The following is a 24,965-nucleotide window of genomic DNA, read 5'->3' as shown; positions in this document are numbered from 1 at the left end:
TTTCTGTTCAGCAAATGGCTAGTTCCTTAAAAGCTACTGCTCTCATCAAGATTGAGAATTTTTTTTTTTGCAGCAAACATAATACAGCAGCAACCCATCCTTGTAGTACCAATATGAGTGAAACCGGCACTTAGCACTCTGTCTTCAATAGGAAAGATCCAGGGTTAAGTGATACTCTAAACTATCTTCAAACGTTTACTAGATCAATTTTGCTCCAATCATGAGAGAAATCTCATGGGTCAAATTCTGTTTTCAGTTATACCTGATGTAAATCTGGAGTGACTTCACTTAAGTCAATAGAGCTACTCTGAGTTCATAACTGAGAGCAGAATCTGGCCCAGCCTCAATCATGAGCTTGATTCTGCTTCCCTTATTCCCATTAGCAACCTAAATGTGTGAGTAGTCCCACTGATTTAAGAACCTTCTCCTGGTGTAACACACTATTCAGGCAGCCCAACTGTGCTATCATACAATGCCTTTCTGCTAATCCCTTGTGCATGATTGCTTCAAACGAGCTTTGCTATGGGCCCAATCCCACACCCATTGAAGTCTATGACAAAGTTTCCATGAACTTCAGCGTTGCAGATCAGGTTTGCTTATATATTACACACTCACTTTTTGCTGCAAAGATTGGATCGCTCAAGTTTCCATTTCCCAAACCAGTAAGGATCCCAGCCCTGTTATGCTTTTCAGAATTTATAAAAGCAAATTCACCCCAAAAGGTTTTAAAATATACCAACAAACTTCCATCAAGGAGTGATCACCCCACCAATATGGGAGGAAGGAAAACCCAGTCATTAAGATGCTATCTTGGAACTCAGGAGACCAAGGTTATATTTGCAAATCTATGCTCTGCCACAAATTTCCTGTGTGACCTTAGTCAAATCACTTAGTCTCTCAGGGGCAGACATTCAAAGTTATTTCGGTATCTAAAGGTGCAGATAAGCACCCAAGAGAGATTTTCAAGGAGCCTAGCTGCCTAATTTCCACTGAAATCCATCAGAGTTAGACACCTAGGCACTTTTGAAAATCTCATTAGGCACCTATCTGCATCTTTAGGAGCCCAAACACCTTTGAAAATCTGGCCTTCTGAACCTCAGCTCCCCATTTGTAAAATGGAGAAAGCAGACAGATTCTCTCTATCTCCCAGGGATAAGATTGTGAGGGAGTATACAATAAGAATTAGCAGCATCTACAAGTATCCGTTTTTCCTCCTTTCTCCAAACCCTGTTAACAATTCTCCACTCTGGCTGGAGGGCAGGCGAAGAGACAGAGTGGCAGTGGGGGAGGTCTGTGTCAGAACCAGATGTCCATGTTTGGAGCACCTCTTGGGGCACTTATGAAGCTATTGCTCCAGCAAGAGATTAATGTTTTATATGTTCTCCTTTATGAAAAATTAAAACAGAGTGTTCTTGTCTTACAGATTTTTGTCACTGCTGTTGTTGTAAGCAATATTAGAAGGAGAAAGCATTAAATGTCCAAAGCAATCAAAGGAAGCACATGATGTGACTAGATTTAAATTGCTAGCTCTGGTGAGAAAAGGAGAAGCCAAAGGTTTGGGGGAAGGGAACAAACTGGAGATGGAGCCACATTCTTAGAGATGCTCTTGGGGTGACAGAACATTTTAGAACTGAGTAGGGACCATCCTATCCAGCATTAGCAATGGCTAATTGCCCATTTTCAAGAGCTCAGCATCTTTACGGTCATTGCATGCAAAGGAGCTATTTCAGCTGCAGAATGAGGAGGAATTGTGCAAGAGATTAATCTGATCCTGAGAGGTGGAAAAATGAGGCAAATACTGAACAACAAATTTAAGGAAAAAAACCCCCCCAACACACAATGCAACTTCAGTCTGGAATAATCCTGGTACATGTGCACACAGCGTTTTGCGTTGGAGGATGCTGAACCAGTATTATAAATGCAAAGGCCGGTGCTGGCTCGGTGCAGAAGAATAGGGTCTTCTTGACACTCTGTTGTGCCTGGACCTACACTCCAGCTTCATTAGTTAGATGCAAAGAATGCTTGCTAAAAGCACTTGTACTCTCTATACCACAAACATGTATGCATTGCAAAAACATGAATCACTCTGATGTAGAGTGTGCTGGTTCTGCAGTATTTGTGTCATTTCAGGAACTACCTTGCACACACCTTAGCCTCCAGATTTTAGAGACTATGCTGCCCAGACCTATAACTCTTAGGATTAGCCAGTGCCTGGCACCTGACATTCAAGGTGATGGGTATATGATGTATTCGGTATGTATATTGCTTGACATTGCAGTTTACAGACATGCAGCTGGGGTAATGCTGCAGTTAGCAGATGTAATATGAACAACCAAACCAGACATAATTAATAGAGACAAAGTCATTTTCAGGTCATTTCCCTAATGTCCATGATTTCACTATTTAGGCTCTGATTCAGCAAAGCACTTCAGCATTTAAAGTTAAGCATGCGCTTATATGAATTGCTGAATCAGGGCCTGGTACACCGGTGTAAATTGGGATATCACCACAGAAATCAGAAAGTTACTCTGAGTAGTATATGAGAACAAAATATGGCCCAGTGGAGTAGCCCAAGGTGTGAAACAGTTTAAAATTTGGCCTCTCTTCTGCTATACCAAATGAAGTCCATGGCAATCTGTGAATGCTGGATGTCAGAAGCCCATGGTTACTTGTCTGAATGCCTGATGTTTGAAGAAAGACCAAGAAAACAAAAATGAATAAAACTTGTACCTACATAAAACCTGAATGTTTTAATGGTTGAACCAGTCTTCGATTGGCTCTGTCCACTAAGCCAACCAGAAAGTAGAAAATTAAAGGGACATTTAGGTTAAAAATCATGTACTTTAAAAAAACAAACAAACAAGCAATAAACAGCTATTTCACCACATCCTCAAGGCAAAACAAAAAACCCCATAGGTCCAATCCACATCAGTCATTTGGTATAACAGAAATAACATTATTGTAATAGAAGAATCATCAACATCTTCTCCACTATAAGCAAAATTTATACAATACGATGATGCTTTTTCGGTGTATTGATGGAAGAGAAGGAAATGGCAAATCCGTGAGGTTTTATTCCATTGACCTCACTTCTTAGACCAGACAGATTCTGGAATAAACACTCTGCTTGCAATGCTGCAGCATTCTCTCTGTAATTCATGTAGCACTGATGATTTTTCCTTTTATTTTTTTATTCCCCTTGCTGATTGGTTTGCCAACATGAGTGGGCTGATCCTTCAGTCCCGCACCATGCTAGCATGCTGACTACCAGTCACCCAGGAAAGCATCCAGAATACAGAGTGTGAAAGGGAAGGGGAGACAGAGGGAGAGAGATTTAAGTGGTAGCCGTGTTAGTCTTCATCAGCAAAAAAAAATGAGGAGTCCTTGGGCTTATGCCCAAATAAATTTGTTAGTCTTTAAGGTGCCACAAGGACTCCTCATTGTTTTAGAGAGAGAGAGAGAGAGTCATTGTTGAGATTGGTATCTGTTTGGATGCAGCCACTTCTGGGCCCTTACAGTGTTGTCTCTATACATTCTAGATACAGTGGTATCAGCATGGGAATTGCTTGGGTTACTAACTGATCTGAACACCAGGGTTAAATAACTGGAGTTGTCTTAACTGTAAACTAATTTTTGGCACTAACTCAGGCCAGAGGCACTGGCTTCCTGCTCAGAAAAATACTGCCTCTGCTATACTATCAATATGCTCAGGATTTTTTCTTATGTTAACATCAATGTATCAGCAACTTGAGGTCTGTTGGGTGGCCTTTCTTTTTTGTTGTAAAGCTGACCAGAATTTAGTAATCAAATCCATCATTTAAAACAACGTTTCTGGGGAAGACTCCCCCTGAACTCTATTTAATGCAGAATCAGACTTGAAAGCCAATAAGAATTGAACCTTTCATCCTTAATCAATTGTTTCCGCTCAGTTCAGCGGAAGGCATGGGCAAGGAGTGTGGGTTATTTCTTGTGAGCCACTCTAACCCCTTTTCTGGTTCCATATGAATCGCTTATTGGCTGCTTTGTTGACAAACTGGCCCCCCAATCCAGACAATTCTCGCACGTCCTTGGGGAAAAGAGTAAGACCACTCTGCGTAGGAAAATGATTTAAAAATGTCTTCAGATGCCTTTTCATTTCTTTTTATTTAACTCCATAAATATTTTCATAAGGCTCAGTGTCTTTACAACACTTTTTTTCAACACTTTTTTTTGTTTCGTTTTATACACACAACTTAGACACTTGTTTGACAGAGTCAAACAGTCCAATATAAACAAAATAATAAAACTGGCAAGTGTGGATCAGCTGGGTTACCAAAATCCATTTTTTTTTGCCCATACTGTTAAAACCCCAAAAGCACTAAAATATCAGTATTTGGCTTCAAACTTGTATTTTAAAACCTTTGATTGTTCTTTTTTATTCTCTGCTACAAGTCCGCATCATCATAGTGCCTTTAAACTCCTCTGGACTCTTTTGATCTTCTCAAGGAAAAATAAGCTTGGTGATGCCATGCAAAACTTACAAAAGCTACTAAATATACATGTTCCCTGAAATGTAGCTGCAATGAAAAGATGACAGAGCATAAAGAGAACAAAACCAGAAACCCAAAGCACCACAGTGTACTATCAATAACGTTGCAATGGATGGCTAGTGCCCATCCAAGAACTGAAACAGATTTCAAATATATTTTTCTATGTATTATTTTCTATTTACAACTGTTAGATGCACCTAGGTTGGTTCTTGTTTTATCTTTTGGAGAGGGTGGGGAGGCAAAAGTCTTGAACTTACATCCTCTGCTAGGTCAAGGGGTAATGCACATCATTTACCTACGGAAAAGGAGGTTTTTTATATTATATATATATATAGTTTCAGCTGGAGAAATTCTACATCTAAGTCTGTTACAATCTCTGGTTCTATTGCCCATGGAACAGTATGTGGGTTCCTCTTGTCTGGCATTGAAATGAAAATCTATATAACATGCTAAGTCAAAAATTACCCCCAGTTTGATCAGATCTAATGTGTTTCTGGAGCTTTCAAGTATACAAGCCCACCCAACCCAGCTCTCTACTTCATAATTAATAAGTAAGTAAAAGTGGGACACATTGCTGGTTTGCCTTTCTATTAATGCTTCATTTCTTGCAGCACCTTGGCAACTTATGTATGGGAAGAGCTTTCCTGAATGCCACGACTGAGGGCCAAACCCTCTTTGCTCTGGAACACAGGCCTGCATCTGCTTTACCTGCTGCCTGGCTTTGGTGCAGGTAGTTTAAAGCTAGCAAAGCTATTTGGTTTTGGTTTTCCACGTAAGCAAGAAGCTGTGAGTCCAACAAGTGGCCTTGTCAGATCAAGGAAATCTCAATTTATGATGCAAATAATGGCATGGCCGTGTTGTTTCTTTTTTCTAGTGCTGAATATTAAGGAAGCATCTTCTCATAAAAATAATGGATGTTTTATTCTCACTCTCAGAGGCACAAAACAGTAAATGAACAGGCTTAACTAATGTACTTGTTACTTTTCTCCCTTAAGCAATTAAAAAGGCAAAGGTATAGGTGTTATTTTCATCGTATTGACAAGGAGGCTCTAATCTGTCTCTCTCTCTGTGTCTCTCTCCAGCCATTCAGAAATTGTAAGACGTTTTGTTTCATCCTTTATGTTACAACTTTTGAGGAATCATCTCGTTCACTTCTCTAAACACCCATCCTATTAAACAAACAAAAATAATAATCGCCACATATTCTGTATTAAAATCTGAGCTGTTAACCATAAAAAAAGCAGAGATACAAAAGAGTATTTTAAAAACGTTTCTGATATAAAAATTGTGTTGCCTCCTGATTGGACTTTTTTGGGGGGGGGGAGGAGGGGGCTACTGTATATCATTTACATATGGGGGGTGGGGGGCCTTCCTCTCTTTAAAATACTAGACTTTCTTTGCTGATTATTTATATTTTCTCAAGTAGCAAAGAAAGTGCCGAGATAATCTTTGTGCTTTAGATGGGAAATATGGTCACTCCCTTATAACATGGCATGGTGTCTTTATCTTAGTGCTTGCTCTAGCCCTACAAGAGAATAAGCTGCATGGAAATATTGAAATCATTCACTGGTGGTCTTCACAGGTTCTTGTTTTTCAGGTGAAAAATTAAATCTGTGGCCCCCCGGTGTATTTCTCTACATCAGTACCTAGCCTGATTTGCTTGGATGGCCGATAAGATTAAAAAGAAAAGAGTCAATACAAATTAGGGTTTGGATCATTTCACCCCACATTTTCAAAGGAGCCTACAAAACAGCACCTGCAAAATTTTCACGTACACCTTTTTATGTGAGCAAAATATCCACATTTGCCCAAGCAAAAAGGCATCATGTGTGCAATGATCTGTTTTGTGAGCCGAACTGCAGGCTTCCATACATGCAAACTAGTGTGTTTGAGGTGAGGGTGAAATTGTAGGAGGTGTCATTGAAAATGCAGCTCTGAATACACAGAGTAAGTAAAAGAGAGAGAAAGAGACACAGAGAGGTTAACTAATTACTGTGCAGCCTATTGAAAATGGTGCAAGTTTGCTGAACCATTGCTACAGTTTAGACTAGTCTGATTACTGATCTACATTTGGATATGTAGTCCTAGTCACATGGCAAAATGTCTCATGCCACACTGATTTCAATGCAATCTTTTCTGAAAGGCAGTTTTCAAACTCTTCCACAGGTTGGAAGCATTAAATGTTGAGTAAATGTTTTTGATTACTTAAGCAATGATCCTTAACCTAACAGGTCATCATTGTCAGCTAATGTCTTGGTTGGTAATTTGGGGCTCAAGGCAAAGCTAGGGATACTTAAATAAAACATAACAGACCAGAAAGCAAGTACAGCAATGGCTGTTACATCTAGGATCATTGCTTCTGTAAACTGCAATCAATGGTTCATAACAGTGATGCTATGCATGTGTGTGTGTGGCAGAGAAGATGGGTCCTCTGAGTTAATTCCTGCAGAAGGAAAACTGGCCGTTTTGTTTGTGTTCAATAACTAATTTTTCTCTACCTAGAATACAGGACATGAGGCCATCAAGCAATTTTAAAACATCTGTCATCTTTATGTAGGAAAAAGCTAGTATTGGACATCTCACGGGGTAATTTCTCAGCTAAAAAAAATCTCTGGAGAAAATAAAATACAAAACAAAAAAGCCTCCATTGTTCTCTTTCAATCTTACTGGGAATGGCATGTGTGATTGAAACACACAGCATTGAAATGAAACACAGTTAAAAATGCAACAAATCAATTGAACAGAAGTCACCTCTCACATAATAAAGATCTGTTCCCCCCTTTTGTTTGTTTATACCCCCCTCCCTGGCCCAAGAACATATATAAAAACAGTTAAAGCAATAGAAGTACTGAGCAGCATATCACAGTGCACAACAGAGCACACCCAGACTGGAACGACTCAGAACAGAGAATGCTGGGGGAAAAATGCTGTTCATTGAAACAAGAAGTCTGGGGACAGTCAAGGGGTGGGGGGACCAAAGGGGGAAGGGAGCAGAGATCTTCCCCACCTCTAAAATAGAAAAATAAAAGGCATAAATAAAATAAAATATACACCAATGTGGCCTGCAAGAAACTTCAGTGACAAACTCACAACGAGCAAGAAATCATCCTGGAGAGACAATGACAAGTTGGACAAAAAAAAAATGAAGAGAAAAAATGATGTTGTCTGACCAATTAAATAAAATAAAATCGGACACATGAGTAGAAGTCATTGGTGCTTCCTAGTATCTAGTAGTAGTTTGCTTCCCAAAAACAACAAAAAAAAGTTTTTGGTCCTTCTATATATATATATTTATATATATATATATATATATGTGTGTATGTGTGTGTGTGTATAATTCTTTTTAATTGCAACAGTGCTTCTCCGAAAAAAGGTCCATCTATAAATATAATTTTATTTATTTATTTTTATTTTTAATTTTTTAAAATTTTTATTTTAAAATTCTCCATCTCACTCTAGGTATTATTTTTTGAATGGCGTTAACCTGCTGAAATTTTGCCAGAATGGTGACTGGCTGCGTTTGGGTTCGGTGAACTCGAAGACCTGGGACTGGGATATGCCATCTGTCACCATGTATTGTCCCTGATTTAATGGATCCTGGGGTGGTGGATAGGCTGGAGGAACCGACCTGGAGTAGCTGACACCTGCATTGATGGTGGGGAAGGGAAAAAGAAAGAGGTCAGTCAGAGTTCAGTTGGGTCAAAAACCGTATTCATGATATTACTTGCTATAGCTTTAAAAACCAAGGCCCCACACAATGGGGACATGAGCAGCAGAAAGCAATTCTAGGGATGAAATTAGCAACTAACTTAAATTCTCACTCCAAATGCAACTTAAACTGGCAAGCTAGTTGGAGATTTGAGAAAGATCAATTACTTTTGTTCTGGTGGAGTTTTACTTTTCTCTTATGGAAAAGTCCTATATAATTTGAGTCACGAGAGCCCTATAGAACCATTAGATACGGTTATCTAGAAATCCCTCTATTATTGAAAAGGTGAAGTCTTGTCTATAGAATTGTTACATTGTAGAGAACTGTACCTCTTCTACAGAATTCCATTTGTTGGTTTCAAAAGACAGAAGTCATTGCTTCCTCTACTAAGTGCTGTAGGATTTTTCCCTAATGGATTGTTTTAAATTCACCAGCCTGGTTTCAGCTTCTAAACTAGAAAGTACTGGGAAATCTCCCAAGAGTCACTGCCTGATAACTTTCCAGCCCTATCTCCCAGGCGAGGTAGTCCAAAGAAAGGATGGCCTTGTGGCTGAGGTATAAGACAGTGAGTCTGAAGTCCTGGTGGACTCTGTCACATAATTTCTATGTGACCTTGAGCAAATTACAATCTCTCTGGGCCAGACAGTGCCTCCTCTGATGCAGAAGGGGTGAGGGGTCCACTGTCTTTAAGACACAGAACCCTGCAGAGGATGCTCTATGGAGCTGGGATCCACATGGGTGACGGTGGGGGAGGTAGAGGATGGGTAGCCCGAACTGATGATGGTGGGGCTGAGGGGACAACCATCACTATGCCTGTGGAGATTACCAGGGAAAGGTAATATGGCCACTGGTTATACTTCCTTCTTGTTGAGACCATTCATGAAGTGTAATTCCCTTCTTAAGCAAGGTCCTTGGGCAGTGTGATAAAGTGGAAGCTACACTGCCAGGAAGCAGGGGAGAGCAGAGGGAACATCAGAGCTTTGAAGCAAATGCAGAAAGTTCTGGCCTTCTGTGGATCCCCTCTGTTGCCTGCAGAACCTGCTACTCATTCTGTGGGTAGGGAAGCCCCCCGACAAAACGATGTGGGGGGAACATTATGGAGATCTCCTGTTCCCCGGGGTTATACTGCAGGAGGCGGTGGGCCAGCCTATTGTGATCAGTTTTCCCATCTGAAAAATGGGGGCAATACCCACCTTCCTCATATGAGGGTTATGAAGGTAAATTAATTAATGTTTGTAAAACGCTTTGAGATCCACAGGTGGGAGGTGCTAGAGAAGGCAAAATATTACAATTAGCACCTAGATACCACAGTGATTGGCATAAAAGAAATTAGATTCTCTGCATGTGTCTCTACCAGCACACAAACACACACTTTCACGTGCCAGTGCTTTGGGATCCGGGGATAGGAGGTGCGATATATGTTCAAAGCAATTACAGGCAAAGAATTAAACTCTCAAAAAATGCAATGCATTATTATGTGAAGCTAAGCTGCCAACCATTTAATGTTGGTGCATCATTATATAGGTCCTTCTATTATAACAAGCTAAGACTTTAATAGTCTGTAGAGGGAAGAAAAGTAATTTATTCCCCTTTGTTATAGTAAATACCAATCAAGGCGGGTTAAAAACCAATAAGATTTCAGAGTGAATTGAAACATTTCCTGGATTTCTTCATATTGTGCTTTGAGATGAGGAATATGGAAATGGGACTGATTTCTCCAAAGAAATTAAATGACTATTTGTTTTACCTGATAACAAATACAACCACCCACGTTGCTCTCTTTCCAATCCAGGAAGTACAGTCATCCTTTTTCATTTTTAGCATGGGCAAAAGTTGCTGCATGATTCATGACTTAGTAACCTTAACCAACTGCATCACAGTTATGTGTTCCAAGTCAAGCTGAAAACAACAATCTGTTTGGTTCCTACACCTCTTTGATAGGCTCTTGGATGCTTGATCAGATTTGCTAATCTCATGAGTTTACAACCTTATTTTTCCTACCTCAAATATGTGAATCTTGAGTAAGATCCTTGCACAGTAGAATGCCAGTTCCACTGAGTGCTTGATGCCCCATCATTACAGACAGGGGCCAGGGCCAAATCTTAAATTGTTTGGCTCTAGGATATCATAGAGACAGCAGGATGCCTCTATCCTCCAATTAGACTGCCCAGGCATCTAGATTCCAGTTCAGCATCTGAAAATACCTGTGGCATGGGAAAATCCCCACCTGGTATAGAACTGGCATAGCCAGCTCTATAATAATCCCTGGTGGCTCACTCCATGCAGTGGCAGAAGATAAAGTGTGACAGGGCCAAATTTGGCCAAATGTGGCCAAATCATGCTATGTTCCCGTGATCCATGGCCATGGCAGTTTACCTAAATTAGAAAAGTCCTGAAGCTGATCTAATTTGCACAGAAGGAGGGGGCAAATTGGCTACAGCTATCCTGGGCACCAGGTGAAAGCAAAGAGGGGCTAAACTGTCAAAATTGTATGTCTAACTTGTGCATGCAATTAATACAGCTACAGACATGGAGGCATGTGTTATTTTGCCCTTGCATTTGTGTGCATGCAAATATGAGTATTTGTGCTCTGCAGAGTAAATTCGGCAATCCCACAAGAGTAGCTTTTCTCATGAGATTTTCAACATGTCACCTCCAATAGCAGATAAAAACACCACAAGAATGAAAAAGAGAGCTTTAAACTAGGAATTTGGGGGAGATGGTTGGGAGATGTCCAGGTAATCTCCATGCCAGATTTTAGCATTGAGAGGGAAGAAGACGAAGTAAGAAAGGATCCAGCCGTGGGTAGGAGAATGTATATAAGGAGTGAGGGCAGTGTGGATGCCAGTCTAATAGGTTATACTGGCTGTAGAATGAATGTGCCTAATAGGGTACAAAATGTGAGCGAGGCCAAACAGCAAAAATTAAGATGTTTGTACACCAATGCAAGGAGCCTAGGTAACAAAATGGAGGAACTAGAGCTACTGGTGCAGGAAGTGAAACCAGATATTATAGGGATAACAGAAACATGGTGGAATAGTAGTCATGACTGGACTACAGGTAGGAAGGAGAAATTAGTTAAGGACATTGAAGTCAATGATAAATGGGACAAAATACAACAAATACAACATCGTTTTACAAAAGGTAGATCGTGCCAAACCAACCTGATCTCCTTCTTTGAGAAAGTAACAGATTTTTTAGATACAGGAAACGCAGTGGATCTAATTTACCTAGATTTCAGTAAGGCGTTTGATACCGTGCCACATGGGGAATTATTAGTTAAATTGGAAAAGATGGGGATCAATATGAACATCAAAAGGTGGATAAGGAATTGGTTAAAGGGGAGACTACAACTGGTCCTACTGAAAGGCGAACTGTCAGGCTGGAGGGAGGTTACCAGTGGAGTTCCTCAGGGATCAGTTTTGGGACCAATCTTATTTAATCTTTTTATTACTGACCTGGGCACAAAAAGTGGGAGTTTGCTAATAAAGTTGATGATACAAAGCAGATGATACAAAGCTGGGAGGTATTGCCAATTCAGAGAAGGATCGGGATATTATACAGGAGGATCTGGATGACCTTGTAAATTGGAGTAATAGTAATAGGATGAAATTTAATAGTGAGAAGTGTAAGGTTATGCATTTAGGGATTAATAACAAGAATTTTAGTTATAAGCTGGGGAAGCATCAATTAGAAGTAACGGAAGAGGAGAAGGACCTTGGAGTATTGGTTGATCATAGGATGACTATGAGCTGCCAATGTGATATGGCTGTGAAAAAAGCTAATGCGGTTTTGGGATGCATCAGGAGAGGTATTTCCAGTAGGGATAAGAAGGCTTTAGTACCATTATACAAGGCACTAGTGAGACCTCACCTGGAATATTGTGTGCAGTTCTGGTCTCCCATGTTTAAAAAGGATGAATTCAAACTGGAGCAGGTACAGACAAGGGCTACTAGGATGATCCGAGGAATGGAAAACTTGTCTTATGAAAGGAGACTTAAGGAGCTTGGCTTGTTTAGCCTAACTAAAAGAAGGTTGAGGGGAGATATGATTGCTCTCTATAAATATATCAGAGGGATAAATACAGGAGAGGGAGAGGAATTATTTCAGCTCAGCACCAATGTGGACACAAGAACAAATGGGTATAAACTGGCCACCAGGAAGTTTAGACTTGAAATTAGACGAAGGTTTCTTACCATCAGAGGAGTGAAGTTTTGGAATAGCCTTCCAAGGGAAGCAGTGGGGGCAAAAGATCTATCTGGCTTTAAGATTCTACTCGATAAGTTTATGGAGGAGATGGTATAATGGGATAATGTGATTCTGGTAATTAATTGATCTTTAAATATTCAGAGTAAATAGGCTGAATCCCCTGAGATGGGATATTAGATGGATGGGATCTGAGTTACCCAGGAAAGAATTTTCTGTAGTATCTGGCTGGTAAATCTTGCCCATATGCTCAGGGTTTAGCTGATCGCCATATTTGGGGTCGGGAAGGAATTTTCCTCCAGGGCAGATTGGAGAGGCCCTGGAGGTTTTTCGCCTTCCTCTGTAGCATGGGGCACGGGTCACTTGAGGGAGGATTCTCTGCTTCTTGAAGTCTTTAAACCACGATTTGAGGACTTCAATAGCTCAGACATAGGTGAGGTTTTTCGCAGGAGTGGGTGGGTGAGATTCTGTGGCCTGCGTTATGCAGGAGGTCGGACTAGATGATCAGAATGGTCCCTTCTGACCTTAGTATCTATGAATCTATAAATCTGTGTATTTCTGGTCACGGTGAAACACTGGATGTGGGAGAAAAATCCCACTTACCAGAACATCTTCAAAACCTCAGAAAAAGAGTAGTTCTCAGAATGAATGAAGGGTTAATATATTTGTATCTGAACTGAGCTGGTTTCCTCCCTCATCGGAGCTTCAAGTAGCTGTGCTAAATTGTCTCTTTAAGGATTTTTTTTTATATGCAAAGCCATAACCCCATTGCAATTTAACCGGAAAAAATGAGTAAAGCTCCTTTCCAGTGAAGAATGCTGCAATCTCAGGCGGCCTCTGTGAACACAATTCAAAATAGATAAGGAAAGATTTCCAGGTACAGCAGTCAGGCTGCTTTTCCCTAGGCACAGGGAAGCAGTTACATAAGTCTTGACCGGACCTAGAGCTCCTTCTGCTGGTTCATGCAGAACTCTGCACCAAGGCAGAATCCAAGGGGTGCAGCTGCATAGTAAGATTGTTCAGTAGGGCGGGGGTTGAGGAAATGCTGTTGAGCATGAAAAAAAAAAAAGTAGCTTTGCAGTTCATCATTTGTCAGGGCAAATGCAGCAAAGAGAGAAGATGTATTGTCAATTGAAATTGAGCAGTATTTTAGTGCTAGGCAATGTCAGTTTGAATCACTTAGGTTTCTCATCTTAAAAAAACCACTCAAAACCAAAAACCCTGAAAGGATTTGAAGCCATCTCTACTTTGCTCCTAACTTCTTTCCAAAATGCCTTTTGTACTTGTGGTCTTCTCAGAAGGAATTCCCTGGCACTGAAAGAATTAAAAGAGTAAAGCCAAATATAAAATGTCTTTCTATGCTTATTCGATCCTGACCCTTTAACGATTTCTTTCGTGCCTTGATTGGTAGCTACTTCATGTTCCTTTCCTCTGCACAGGCATCTAACCACCTTGCCTATCTATCAGCTGGATTTAAGAGACAGGTAACAAAAAATAGATGTTTTCTAGTTCAGAGTGGGCTGAAGTTGGTGCCGTACTGCTGGTGAATGGAGAGCGTACGATGGTGCAAACCCTCAATTCTCCTGAGTCTCAATGGCAGTGAGGTAATTCACACCTCTTAGGAGGCGTACTCAACCTCATCACAAGTCCAGTTGCCTTATGTCTGACATATTTCTGTGGTGTTATTACTCAGCATGCCCCTTCAACAGGAAATAGTGCCAAAGTATTAATCATTTGATGAGGAAATACTCCTTGCACTGTCCATTTTATTGAACTACAGAGTTCACTCACTGAAATACAGCCCACTTCTGGGGTGACACTTATTAACAGCACTCAGCAAATCTACATGACAATTTAGAACTAGATAGGAAGAAAAAAATATCTAACTGAAACGACAAGGAGAATTTAGGTGGTCAGAATCACTCAACTGGAAGTCTGGGCATGACATTGTGGGTAACACCTCTACTCTTCAACAGTCCTTTGGGATCTTTAATGAAAGCAAGAGGTCAGTTTCACATCTCACCCAACAGAGGGCACTCTCAGCACTCTGCTGGAGTATTTGTTCAGAACAGACTCAGAAGCAAGAGTGCCCCCTACTTAGCCACCAATGTCATTTTCTTTTGCACTTAGGTATTCCTTGGAGGTCTCCTATCCAAATATTCATCCAGTCAGTCTGACCTTGCTTAGCTTTGGAAATCCTAACTATATCTCAGATCAGATTCTATCTGGATTAGTAATTCCTTCAGTGAAGAAAGAATTTCGTCTGTATTATGAAAATCATAATCACCATTAATACTTTCAGATTGAAAACACTGAAAAATGCTGTGGCTAGTTCCACAGGGTAACTGTATAATGGGCACTCATGGGCTTTGCAAGGTTCAGTTTACGACACTGTTCCCTCTAAGCTGTGCGTGTGTGCACACAGATCCTAAATACCACGCGCACAAAAAATGAAATACTACATCGGAGCCAGGCCGAAATATCATTTACTGGCGACTTTGGACATTGTTCACCCGCAATCTATCAACACTGCCTGATTCTCCTAGCTGGCAATGGTGGGCGGGGGAAGGGAAAGGACGTTAAATTTCCTTTTTCTAAGTATTTAAAAATGATATTTATAAAATAACATGGTGTAAAACTATTATTATCACAAATTACAAATTAAAACGTTTTAAATGTATAAGCATTTTACTCGCTTGGGCATATTTGACTCATGGCACACAAATTTGAACTCTGCTTCAAAAATTAGCACAGAAGAAATTTTTTACGCACACGGCCTGTCAAAAATTAGAGGGAACATTGGTTTACGGCCCATGTAATTTAACAGCAATGGGATTTGCACCATGTATTTTACGTATTTGCAGGGAAGTAGTATTGATAACATGATTTCCATCCAGTAATGACATTCTTTCATCTGCAGTGTGGAAAGCTTGGTGAACAAAGGGAAATGACCTTGATTATATCTGAAAATACAAGTGTGCCTCCCCTCCCTTTTTAAAAAGAGTTTAACGAATGGGCCGGTTAACCGTTCAGATGTCATCTGATTTCCAGGTAGAAGACACTTGGAAACTGGGAATGTCTGACAACTGACCTGCAGAGGTTTAAGATGTCAGAAGAAATTAGGACGGAATGACTCTTGGGAGGAATTTGGGTCAGTATTTTTGTGAGTTGAGGTTAGCTGGGCATCAGGTCAAGTCACTTAATGCAAATGAGGGTAGCAGAAAGACTTGGCAGCTAGGGAGAGAATGCATTCTGGAGCCAAAGCCTTAGCTGGTGGAGCTATGCCAATTTATACCAGCTGTGAATTTAGCTCTCAGTAGATTTTTACAGACTGCTAGGGGATGGATGAGCCACTTAGTGGTAGTGGGAGAATTCAGCAACAAGGCTATGGAGGAAAGCAGGGAATACTGGAAACATCTCAGTATGTCAAGGGCAGCTTTTGGAGGCCTTAGCATGGTCTGCTAAGAGAATTGAAGCATGCACATTTGAAGATGCAGCTCCTTAGCCTACTGTTATGCTACTCATGAAAACAGCAATAAAAAAGAATAAGTTAGTCCAAAATTATGAGAAAAAAGCAAATTTCATTCTTCATAGCATTTATTGATCGCTCGTTGGGTTCAGAAGGGAGATCCCACCCCACATAGGCTTGCACTATTAGATAAATAACAAAAACAAAGGGATATCATTCCTTCTTATGAATCATTAGGTTAAGATCACTGATAGAGTCAAGCTACCTGACTAGACAGACTAGTGGTCTTATATGGCATAATGAATCCAGTTTTTGAAGGCTGCAAACACTGAAGATGGAGAGGAATACTGGCAAACAATCCGGATGGTTAGATACACTAAGGGAGCTTTAAATCCCTGTTGTTAGAGTCACTTAAAATTGGAATGGACAAATCAATGGGAAATACAGTGTGCTGAGCAATCCTGCATTGGCAATAAGGGATGCACAACATGACCTAATAGGCTTGATTGTTAAGGAAACCTAAACCTGGCAGAAAGGGAGGGGAAGTGGTCAGAGAAACTGGCCAGGATGTTTCAGGGAGAAGTCTGAGACACTCAGAGAGAGGGAGCAGGTTTCAAGCAGCATAGGCTGTTTCTCCCAAATAAGAGATGGGAAAGAAGCCAGACCCTCCCGAGTTATGGATAGCAAGGTTAAGTTTAGGCCAGGCAATATCTGTGCAAGTCTTTGTTATTTTAAATCCACCTCTCTGTGCTGTGTACCTTTTGGGCAAAATAAATCATGCCTTGTTTTGGGGACACAGTTTCACTGCAAATGTATGCTGTCAGAGGCTCCCAAAGAGAAACCTCTGCAGGATCTGGCCCCCATTGGACCTGCTGAGTTAGTCATGGTTGGAATCTAGGGGACTGTAAATCCAGGTGCTAGTCTGAGAGTGGTGAACTGCAGAGTTCCACCCCAGGAGGGGTGGAATGACTTGACAACTGCTGGGGCTGCACTCAAAATCCCCAAGAAGGAACAGCCGTGCAGATAGCCTGGTAACTGTGACAAGCTCTTTTAAAAATCAAGCCAAACCAGAATTTCTCTCTCTCATTTTAATTATTCTAGGATATACCAGACTAAATTCTGATCTCAGTTACACCCACTGAAGTTGCATGGGGCTGGATGGCTCTTACTGGAAGAAAAGGAGTACTTGTGGCACCTTAGAGACTAACAAATTTATTAGAGCATAAGTTTTCGTGAGCTACAGCTCACTTCATCCATGCATCTGTTGAAGTGAGCTGTAGCTCACGAAAGCTTATGCTCTAATAAATTTGTTAGTCTCCAAGGTGCCACAAGTACTCCTTTTCTTTTTGCGAATACAGTCTAACACGGCTGCTACTCTGAAACCTGTCATACTGGAAGAAGGATCTGAATCACTGTCTGTAAAAAATATCCCACAACTTTGTCTGCTGGGAAGGAGCACAAGCCAATGCTACTTATCCACTTTATGTCTAATGGACTTAGAGAAGGTGGAGAATTGGTTTAATGCTGTCTTAAGGCACATGCTCTGATATTATTACATTTCCCCCCAATCCAATAAGTAGTGCAAATCCCAGTATGTTGCTGAAATCTGAGGTTGACTCGCTTGCTCAACATCAAACCAATTTTGAAGGAATCTTGGTTGTGCATGTGTGTATATGCCTGTAGGTGCATATGTGTGTATGTCTGTGTGTGCATGTATGTGTTAACAGCAAGCTGGTTCCAAATGGGATGATTCATTTAGGACACTGGTTTAAAAAAAAACAAAACAAACCCAAAATGCCAAGGTTTATGCTATCTCTTAATCATCTGATTAAAGTTTCATCAAGTTCATCTGACAGAGTTTGGATGTTTCTTCCTTGTCAGTCTCATCTTCCAGACTCTCTCCGGTGTATTGCAGCTCGTGGTCCTTTAAATGTTTCCTCTTAATAAATATGCGGGCTGACTCCAGAGTAATACTTCAGAGAAACGTTGTATGACAGTTTATGAAATACGCTGCTGTTAAAACTACTGAAAACTTTCTAGTTTGTCTCCAACACACTTGATTGCCCATTCCATTTCATCTCCTTAACTGCTTCAATCCTTTCCTTATGCATTCTGTCATAGGGAAATTATCGCTGTTTCCCATAGAAGAAGTCATCTGATATAGCATAGCAGATGGTAAAAATAAGGCTACAAAACCTGGGCACAGAGGTCTTAACACATCAGATCAGCTGGTTGGGCCATCAAGTCCTGCAGTGGCTACTAAGCCTGATCAGGCAAAGTGTTGACGCGTGTGCTTACTTTGAGCATATAGGTAGCATTGATGTCAATTGGACTATTTATATGCTTAAAATTAAGCACATGCTTAAGTGCTTTGAGGCCCAATTGATGCATCAGAGGCAACACAAACCTATCCGCAATGCATATGTCTAGCTCCACAATGTGTACATAGAAAAGGCAGCAGGCCTACCTGATCCCTGGCTGCAGTCATCCTGAAGCATGAGAACTGGTTACCCTTCTCTTAGCACAGGTTAGCACAACTAATTACTAGCAATACACAGTCACCAAGTATTTATTAATGCCTTTGGTAAAGCCTTGTTGGGAATACATTTCAAATACATATGAAATTATTACAAGATAAGTCAAAAAAAGCACCCTGAAACTGCAAATAACTTGGAGCCCAGTTCTGCTACCCTTCCTCATGCTGAGTAATGCTTGCTAAGTATTCCCACTGAAGCCAGCTGCTCAATAGGACTACTCACACAAGGGCCAGCCTTTGGGGTATTATGCAAAAGCAATTTGCAAACACCTGGAAGATAAGGTGATAAATAAGAGTCAGTATGGATTTGTCAAGAACAAATCATGTAAAATTAACCTAATAGCTTTCTTTGACAGGGTAACAAACCTTGGGGTGGGGAGGGGGCGAAGTGGTAGATGTGGTATATCTTGACTTTAGTAAGGCTTTTGGTACTGTCTCGCATGACCATCTCATAAAGAAACTAGGAAAATACAACCACATAGCTGGTTGGAAAACCATTTCCAGAGAGTAGTTATCAGTGATTCACAGTCAAGATGAAAAGGCATATCAAGTGGAGTCCCAAAGGGATCAGTCCTGGGTCCAGTTCTGTTCAATATCTTCATCAGGGCTAATGGCATAGAGAGTACGTTTATAAAGTTTGCGGACAATACCAAGCTGGAAGGGTTGCAAGTGCTCTGGAGGATAGTATTAAAATTCAAAATGATCTGGACAAACTGGAGAAAATGGTCTGAAGTAAATAGGATGAAATTCATTAAGGATAAATGCCAAGTACTCCACTTAGGAACAATAAATTGCACACATACAAAATGGGAAATGACTGCCTAGGAAGAAGTACTGCAGAAAGGGATCTCAGGGTTATAGTGGAATCACAAACTAATTATGAATCAACAGTATAACAACATTGTTGCAAAAAAGTAAACATCATTCTGGGATGGAAGTAATGAGAAGTAATTCTTCCACTTTACTCTGAGCTGATAAGGCCTCAACTGGGTACTGTGTCCAGTTCTGAGAACTACATTTCAGGGAAGATGTGGATAAACTGGAGAAAGTCTAGAGAAGAGCAACAAAAATGATCAAAGGTCTAGAAAACCTAGAAGATAGAAGATTGAAAAAATTGGATTTGTTTAGTCTGTAGAAGAGAACAGGGGCAGGGACAGGGACATGGACAGTTTTCAAGTACATAAAAGGTTGTTACAAGGAAGAAAAGTTGTTCTCTAACCTCTGAGGATAAGACAAGAAGCTATGGGCTTAAATTGAAGCAAGGGCTGTTTAGGTTGGACATTAGGAAAAACTTCCTAACTGTCAGGGTAGTTAAGCACTGGACCAAATTGCCTAGGGAAGTTGTGGAATCTCCATCATTGGATGTTTTAAAGAAAAAGTTAAACATCTGTCAAGAATGGTTTAGTTATTACATAGTCTTGCCTTGAGTGCAGGGGACTGGACTAGATGACCTCTTGAAGTTCCTTCCAGTTCTACACACCTATTATTCGATAAGCCAAACCACACTCTTTGGGGTAATAAAATCAACTGGTTTTGATGGTATTTAGCAAGGCTCTGGCTTTACAAAATTTACTTTATCAGTACTTAATTTAATTAACTTGAGGCTGGGCTATGATCACTGAAGCACAAGACCTTATAGAAGAGGCAGAGTTGCTAATTTAATGGTGCTATGTAAAGAGTTTTGTTATTATTTCAGAATAAACGTTTTAGGTAAAACAATCTGACATTGTTCCACTTGATGTTTGAGTCAGAATGAGTTTCTGTCAGACTCAAGGACTTCATATCATAAAAAGAATTCCCAATATTAGAGCACAGGATCATTCTGGAAAAGGGAGGTGCTGACTGATGTTCTAGGAAGAGGGAAGCTAATTAATTGTATAGCCTAAGGAGCCTGGACTATTAAAATTCCCCTCCCCTTTTGTTTTTTCCCCACAGAGAAAGAAAGAGAGATAGAATAAGGGAGCAATTGCTGCGTAAAAACTAAACATAGTTAAGTACGCTGAGTTTGTCAGGATGGAAATACAACAGTTCAACTGGAAATATTCATATGCACTCTCAGGCACACTTGAGCTGAGTCAGTTTCATTAGCACTAATGAAAACTTGATTTGCTGGGGCTGTCGTTTGAGTCACAGATCCTGCAGTTTTCCAGCGAGCGTGATTTCAGTGAATTGTTTGCATGCTCCGGGAGTCAGTGTGCAAGAGGATAATGAAGGGGGAAATTTTCAGAATTGTGCCCATACAAGTGGCTAATTACATGAAAAACTGGTCTATTGAATGTGCAGTTCCTGTGCACAGTTGCAGTGATGCGGTGCGGACATTTGGCACCCAAATGCATTTTTTGCACATTTTCAGTTTTGAAAATCTGGCCATGAAAGTTTTTAGAGAACAACTCAGAGGATAACACTAGAGGCTAGTAGATGGCAGTAGATAAACAACAACAGTGCAGGGACTTAGGAGTACCAATGGGTTCACACTGGGCCTAACAAAGCACTAATGAACCATCAGGGCAGTATGGAACAACCAGGTGAGGAAGAGAGCTAGGAACTCGTTAAAGGTTTAAGACCTTGTTTGTTTGAAAAGTCAAGCATAGGGCTGTAAAAGCTATAGAACAGGGAGGCGGCAGCTGGTGACTGCAGGTACCCAAGAAGTCCTGAGTTGTTTCCAAAACATTTAACCATTTGGAGACCTGAATGTGCCATGATATTTTGATAACTAGATGGATATGTTCATGACTTCTCATACTTTTTCTGAAGACTCCATGACTTCAAACATTGTTACTATGACTCCTCTCTAATTCTCCCCAACATTGATCATTACAAAACCTACAGCTGCAAGAATTATCAGAACTTATCATTAACTTTGGCCAGTGGCTTCTCAGTCTAATATCTGACATGATCTTATTGGTTGACTGTACTCTTCCCAGGCAGGGGGATGAATATGATCTTCTAGGACTATTTGATATATAGTGTCTTTACTAGGATGCTATATTTGCTAGTGCTGATGCAACTGTGCTATCCTTAAAAGGTTATATGCAAGTTCCATGAGCCTCCCATTTCAAAAAGAAGTAGAGTGGTGGGACCTCAACACATCCTGGGTTTTAGCCATCTCCCTTTCTTTTCCAATGGGAGACTCTGGGAATTAGCAAAGCCTCTATGTATCTTCTCACTGGCTTTAGTTTCAGTCCGGGGTAAGATGTATCTATATACTGTCTATGGTTTGAGATAAATTCCTGCCCACAGGATTGCTTTTGGATACTAGACTGGACAGAGGAGATCAAAATCACCTCTGCCGTAATTCCACTGGCTTCAACAGAGTTACACCAGAAATGAATTTGGCCCATGGATACATCAACAAATTATATGAAATACACAAACGAGATAAAAAAAGAGACTGGTGAAAAATCAAAGGGAATGTGGATTGCAGTCCAGCATAAAGCCCCACCCTATCCTGGCTTCACCTAACGAGAGACATGATTCCAATTACCTTTTTGTTTACTGACTTTCCTTACTGTCATTGCCGCTTGTCGCTTTTGATTTTCAGAAATTTCAAAGCCTGGAAAAAGGGAATATGGCAAAGAGTTCAGAAAATCGCTTTCCAACCCTCTTTTTCTGAATATTTCTTCATGTACCATTTATGAAACTAATAACCCATAGGTGGCAAAGCATTGCCTGGTGGGGCTACCCATACAGAGATACATTTAAAAAAAACCCCAAATCTTCTTTTAAAGTAAAGCCTCACTGTAACATCACTTGGGAGGAGGCTGCCAAAAAAGCAACCTTATAAACATTATTATTTTTAGCATTATTTATACAGTGCCATAAATGAACACAGGTACTTTACGAATGAGCAAAAGACAATAAGCCAGATGCCAATTTTGGTTACAATAACCTTTTGTGGTAATACAGAGAGAAGGGCAAGGCTGTGAGTCTGTCTGCCTTTCTCCCTGCAGTAGTGGTGCATCGGGGGCGGGGGAGATCGCAGCTCGCTCCGGAGCCCGGCGGGGTGGCAGCGCCTGGCGGACGCGGGCAGCCCGGAGACACGGTACCGCTCTGGCGGGCGGGCGGCCCCTGACTCTGCGGCGCAGGGCTGGGGCTCGCTGCACTGAGCGCCCCGGGGGGCCGCTTTGCAGGGCAGCGGGCGGGCGAGATGCTCCGGCCGGGGCCCCTTCAGCGGGGCGTGGGGGCCCTGCCCGGCGGGCTCTCTTAGCGGGCAGACGCCGGGGCTGCTGCTTCCCTTGGCCTGAGCCAGGAGACTTAACGAGTCCAACAGAGCAGCCCCTCCATGGGGCCCGGCCCGGCCGGGGAGGCGCTAGGTGGGCTGCCTGCCGGGGGGGACGGGGATGCTGACCCAGCCTCTCCTCTGGGTCCGTGCTTAGGAGCAAACGGCCTCCCCTGGTGCGCTACCTCCGGGTGCCTGAGGAGCTCATGGGCTAACAGAGGGGAGCGGAACCAGCGCTCTGGTGGCACGTGCCGTCTGTCCCTGGGATGTTTGTTCAGGGAGCCCGTCCCCGTAGCCTCTGGCCTCCGCGCCGCACACAAACCAGCAAGCGCTGCGTGGCGCCCCCTGGGGGCGGAAAGGTGGACAGGCATCTCCCAGCGGCAGAGGCTCGGCCCTGGCCGGGGTGCTTGTGCTAGCGGTGCCATCCAGGCAGCCTGACCCCTGCTGAGAGAGGCGAGCTCTTCCCCAGGCCATCTACAATGGACTCAACAGAAGCCGCCCAGTTGTGCCCCTGCTCCTTATTTTCATTGGGTTATATGTAGATTTAAAATAATAATGGCCCCCAGCCAAGGCTCCAGGTGCCCACATGTGGCTAACTGTAAACACAATGAAATAGGTAAAAGCCCTCTATAGGTCTGACACTATTCACAATTGTGAAGGTATTTGCAATTGTGCACATATGCCCTGCTGAAAGGCCTAGGAGAGTTAACTTCTTTCCTTAGTGAACTTCCCCTCATTTTGACCTCTTTTCTACATGTGAGAGGGACCCCTTACCAGTGATCAACTAGTTCTGATTTTCTGGGCAGTGGATTTGATCCATGAGCTGTAGATTTATATATCGCCTTCCTCTGTAGCATGCGGCACGGGTCACTTGCTGGAGGATTCTCTGCACCTTGAAGTCTAAACCATGATTTGAGGACTTCAATAGCTCAGACATAGGTGAGAGGGTTATTGCAGGTGTGGGTGGGTGAGATTCTGTGGCCTGTGTTGTGCAGGAGGTCAGACTAGATGATCATAATGGTCCCTTCTGACCTTAATATCTATGAGTCTATGAGAAACTACTGCAGCTGTGAGGCTTTGCTGCCTCTCAGTGGCTGGGGGACTGTAAATTTCTCTCTCCTGCATCACCTTGTGGAGTTTCCTTATGCTGAAGCTTGAAGCCAAGGGCAGCATTTGCTCCTAAATGAGCAAATCTTCACAGCAACTGTGAGACAAGCCAGGGATGTTATAATGAAGTTAAACTATAATTCTAAAGCACAGTAATTTGGCCTTCTCCCCCAGAGGGGGCAAAACCCAACAGCCACCCCCCACTGATTTTCGATCCCTTACCTATCTTTTCATCTTCTTGAACCATCTTTCTTTCTTCTCTGAAAGCTCTGAGCCATCGCAGTTTCTCCTCCAGCTTCTTGGCAAAGAATAAGTGAATTTCCTCGGTTTCCTTGTTATGAAGTTTGAAGGCATTCTTCATGCTGACGTTGAAGTCATCATCTCTCCCGTCTTCTATATCCACTACTTCATATTTATCCATGTCAATGCGACCTTTGTAATACAGGATATCTCTTCGTATCAGGTCCTACATGAAAAAGAAGAGATGCATTTAATTCTAGGTGGACCGAAGCCTATGCCAGGAAGTAGATATTGAATCTTAATGAGGCTTTTTTTATTTTTTATTTTTCATAAAATATTTATTTTTCATAAATTTGAGGGATTATACTGATGTTTATGTTTACATATTTCTGAAGATTTTTTCAGTTTAAATCGTTGAGGTTACTGGAAACTATGAAGATCTCAGACAATGTGGAGAGGCAGACAGTAATTATGTAATGACATTAGATGCTGAGATTCAAAAAATTAAAGCTTTAAAAGCATTAAACCACCAATTGCCAACATCACATGTAAAATATATATATATGTGAAGTAACTATCCTTAAATCAAACTCTAATAAGCAGCATTTTTCTTACTTTGTCTATCTGTAAATTTTAATTATCATTGATGAAAATATTTTTTCATTGATTTGTGTGTGTATGGTGAAATTGACCTTTACTGACCAATAAAAATCTAATCTTTCCAAGCATAGTCTTAACCATTTGAAACACTGTAGTTTTCTTTCAGCACAGAAATGAAAGGCTTAATTTGCAAAATATGATCTAATTCTTAGAACTTCATTTGCAGTAAATACTTAAAGTTTTGGCTAAATTAATAGAATAGATAAAGGCTAGATACGATCAAAATGTACACTTGATATAATCCTCAGGCTTTGGGGCATAAAATAGCCCTATCAACTGCTTCTGATCAG

General features: G+C 41.3%; 1 protein-coding gene and 1 long non-coding RNA gene across 17 annotated transcripts in view; one reads left to right on the top strand and one right to left on the bottom strand.

The window, feature by feature from the left end:
• Positions 1-4,124: 4,124 nt before the first annotated feature.
• Positions 4,125-24,965, bottom strand: part of ARHGEF9 (Cdc42 guanine nucleotide exchange factor 9) — a 314,624-nt gene continuing 293,783 nt past the window's right edge. For 9 of the 16 annotated variants that reach the window (XM_038416958.1, XM_043492309.1, XM_038416964.2 and 6 more), the window contains 3 exons: positions 23,998-24,241; positions 21,934-22,002; positions 4,125-8,173 (listed from right to left, as the gene is read on the bottom strand). In XM_038416958.1, coding sequence (XP_038272886.1) covers positions 7,992-8,173; positions 21,934-22,002; positions 23,998-24,241 — 495 coding nt within the window. In that variant the 3' untranslated portion in view covers positions 4,125-7,991. The remainder of the gene's footprint in view (positions 8,174-21,933; positions 22,003-23,997; positions 24,242-24,965) is intronic. The other 7 variants (XM_043492310.1, XM_043492315.1, XM_043492312.1 and 4 more) reach the window with 4 other exon arrangements.
• LOC122455769 lies at positions 23,141-24,545 on the top strand. The gene is made up of 3 exons (XR_006274229.1): positions 23,141-23,284; positions 23,613-23,615; positions 24,535-24,545. It is a non-coding gene; the product is annotated as an uncharacterized LOC122455769 (long non-coding RNA).

Source organism: Dermochelys coriacea, chromosome 9 (assembly GCF_009764565.3).
Source record: "Dermochelys coriacea isolate rDerCor1 chromosome 9, rDerCor1.pri.v4, whole genome shotgun sequence".
NCBI classification, from domain to species: domain Eukaryota; kingdom Metazoa; phylum Chordata; order Testudines; family Dermochelyidae; genus Dermochelys; species Dermochelys coriacea.
This window is presented reverse-complemented; position numbering and strand designations above follow the sequence as displayed.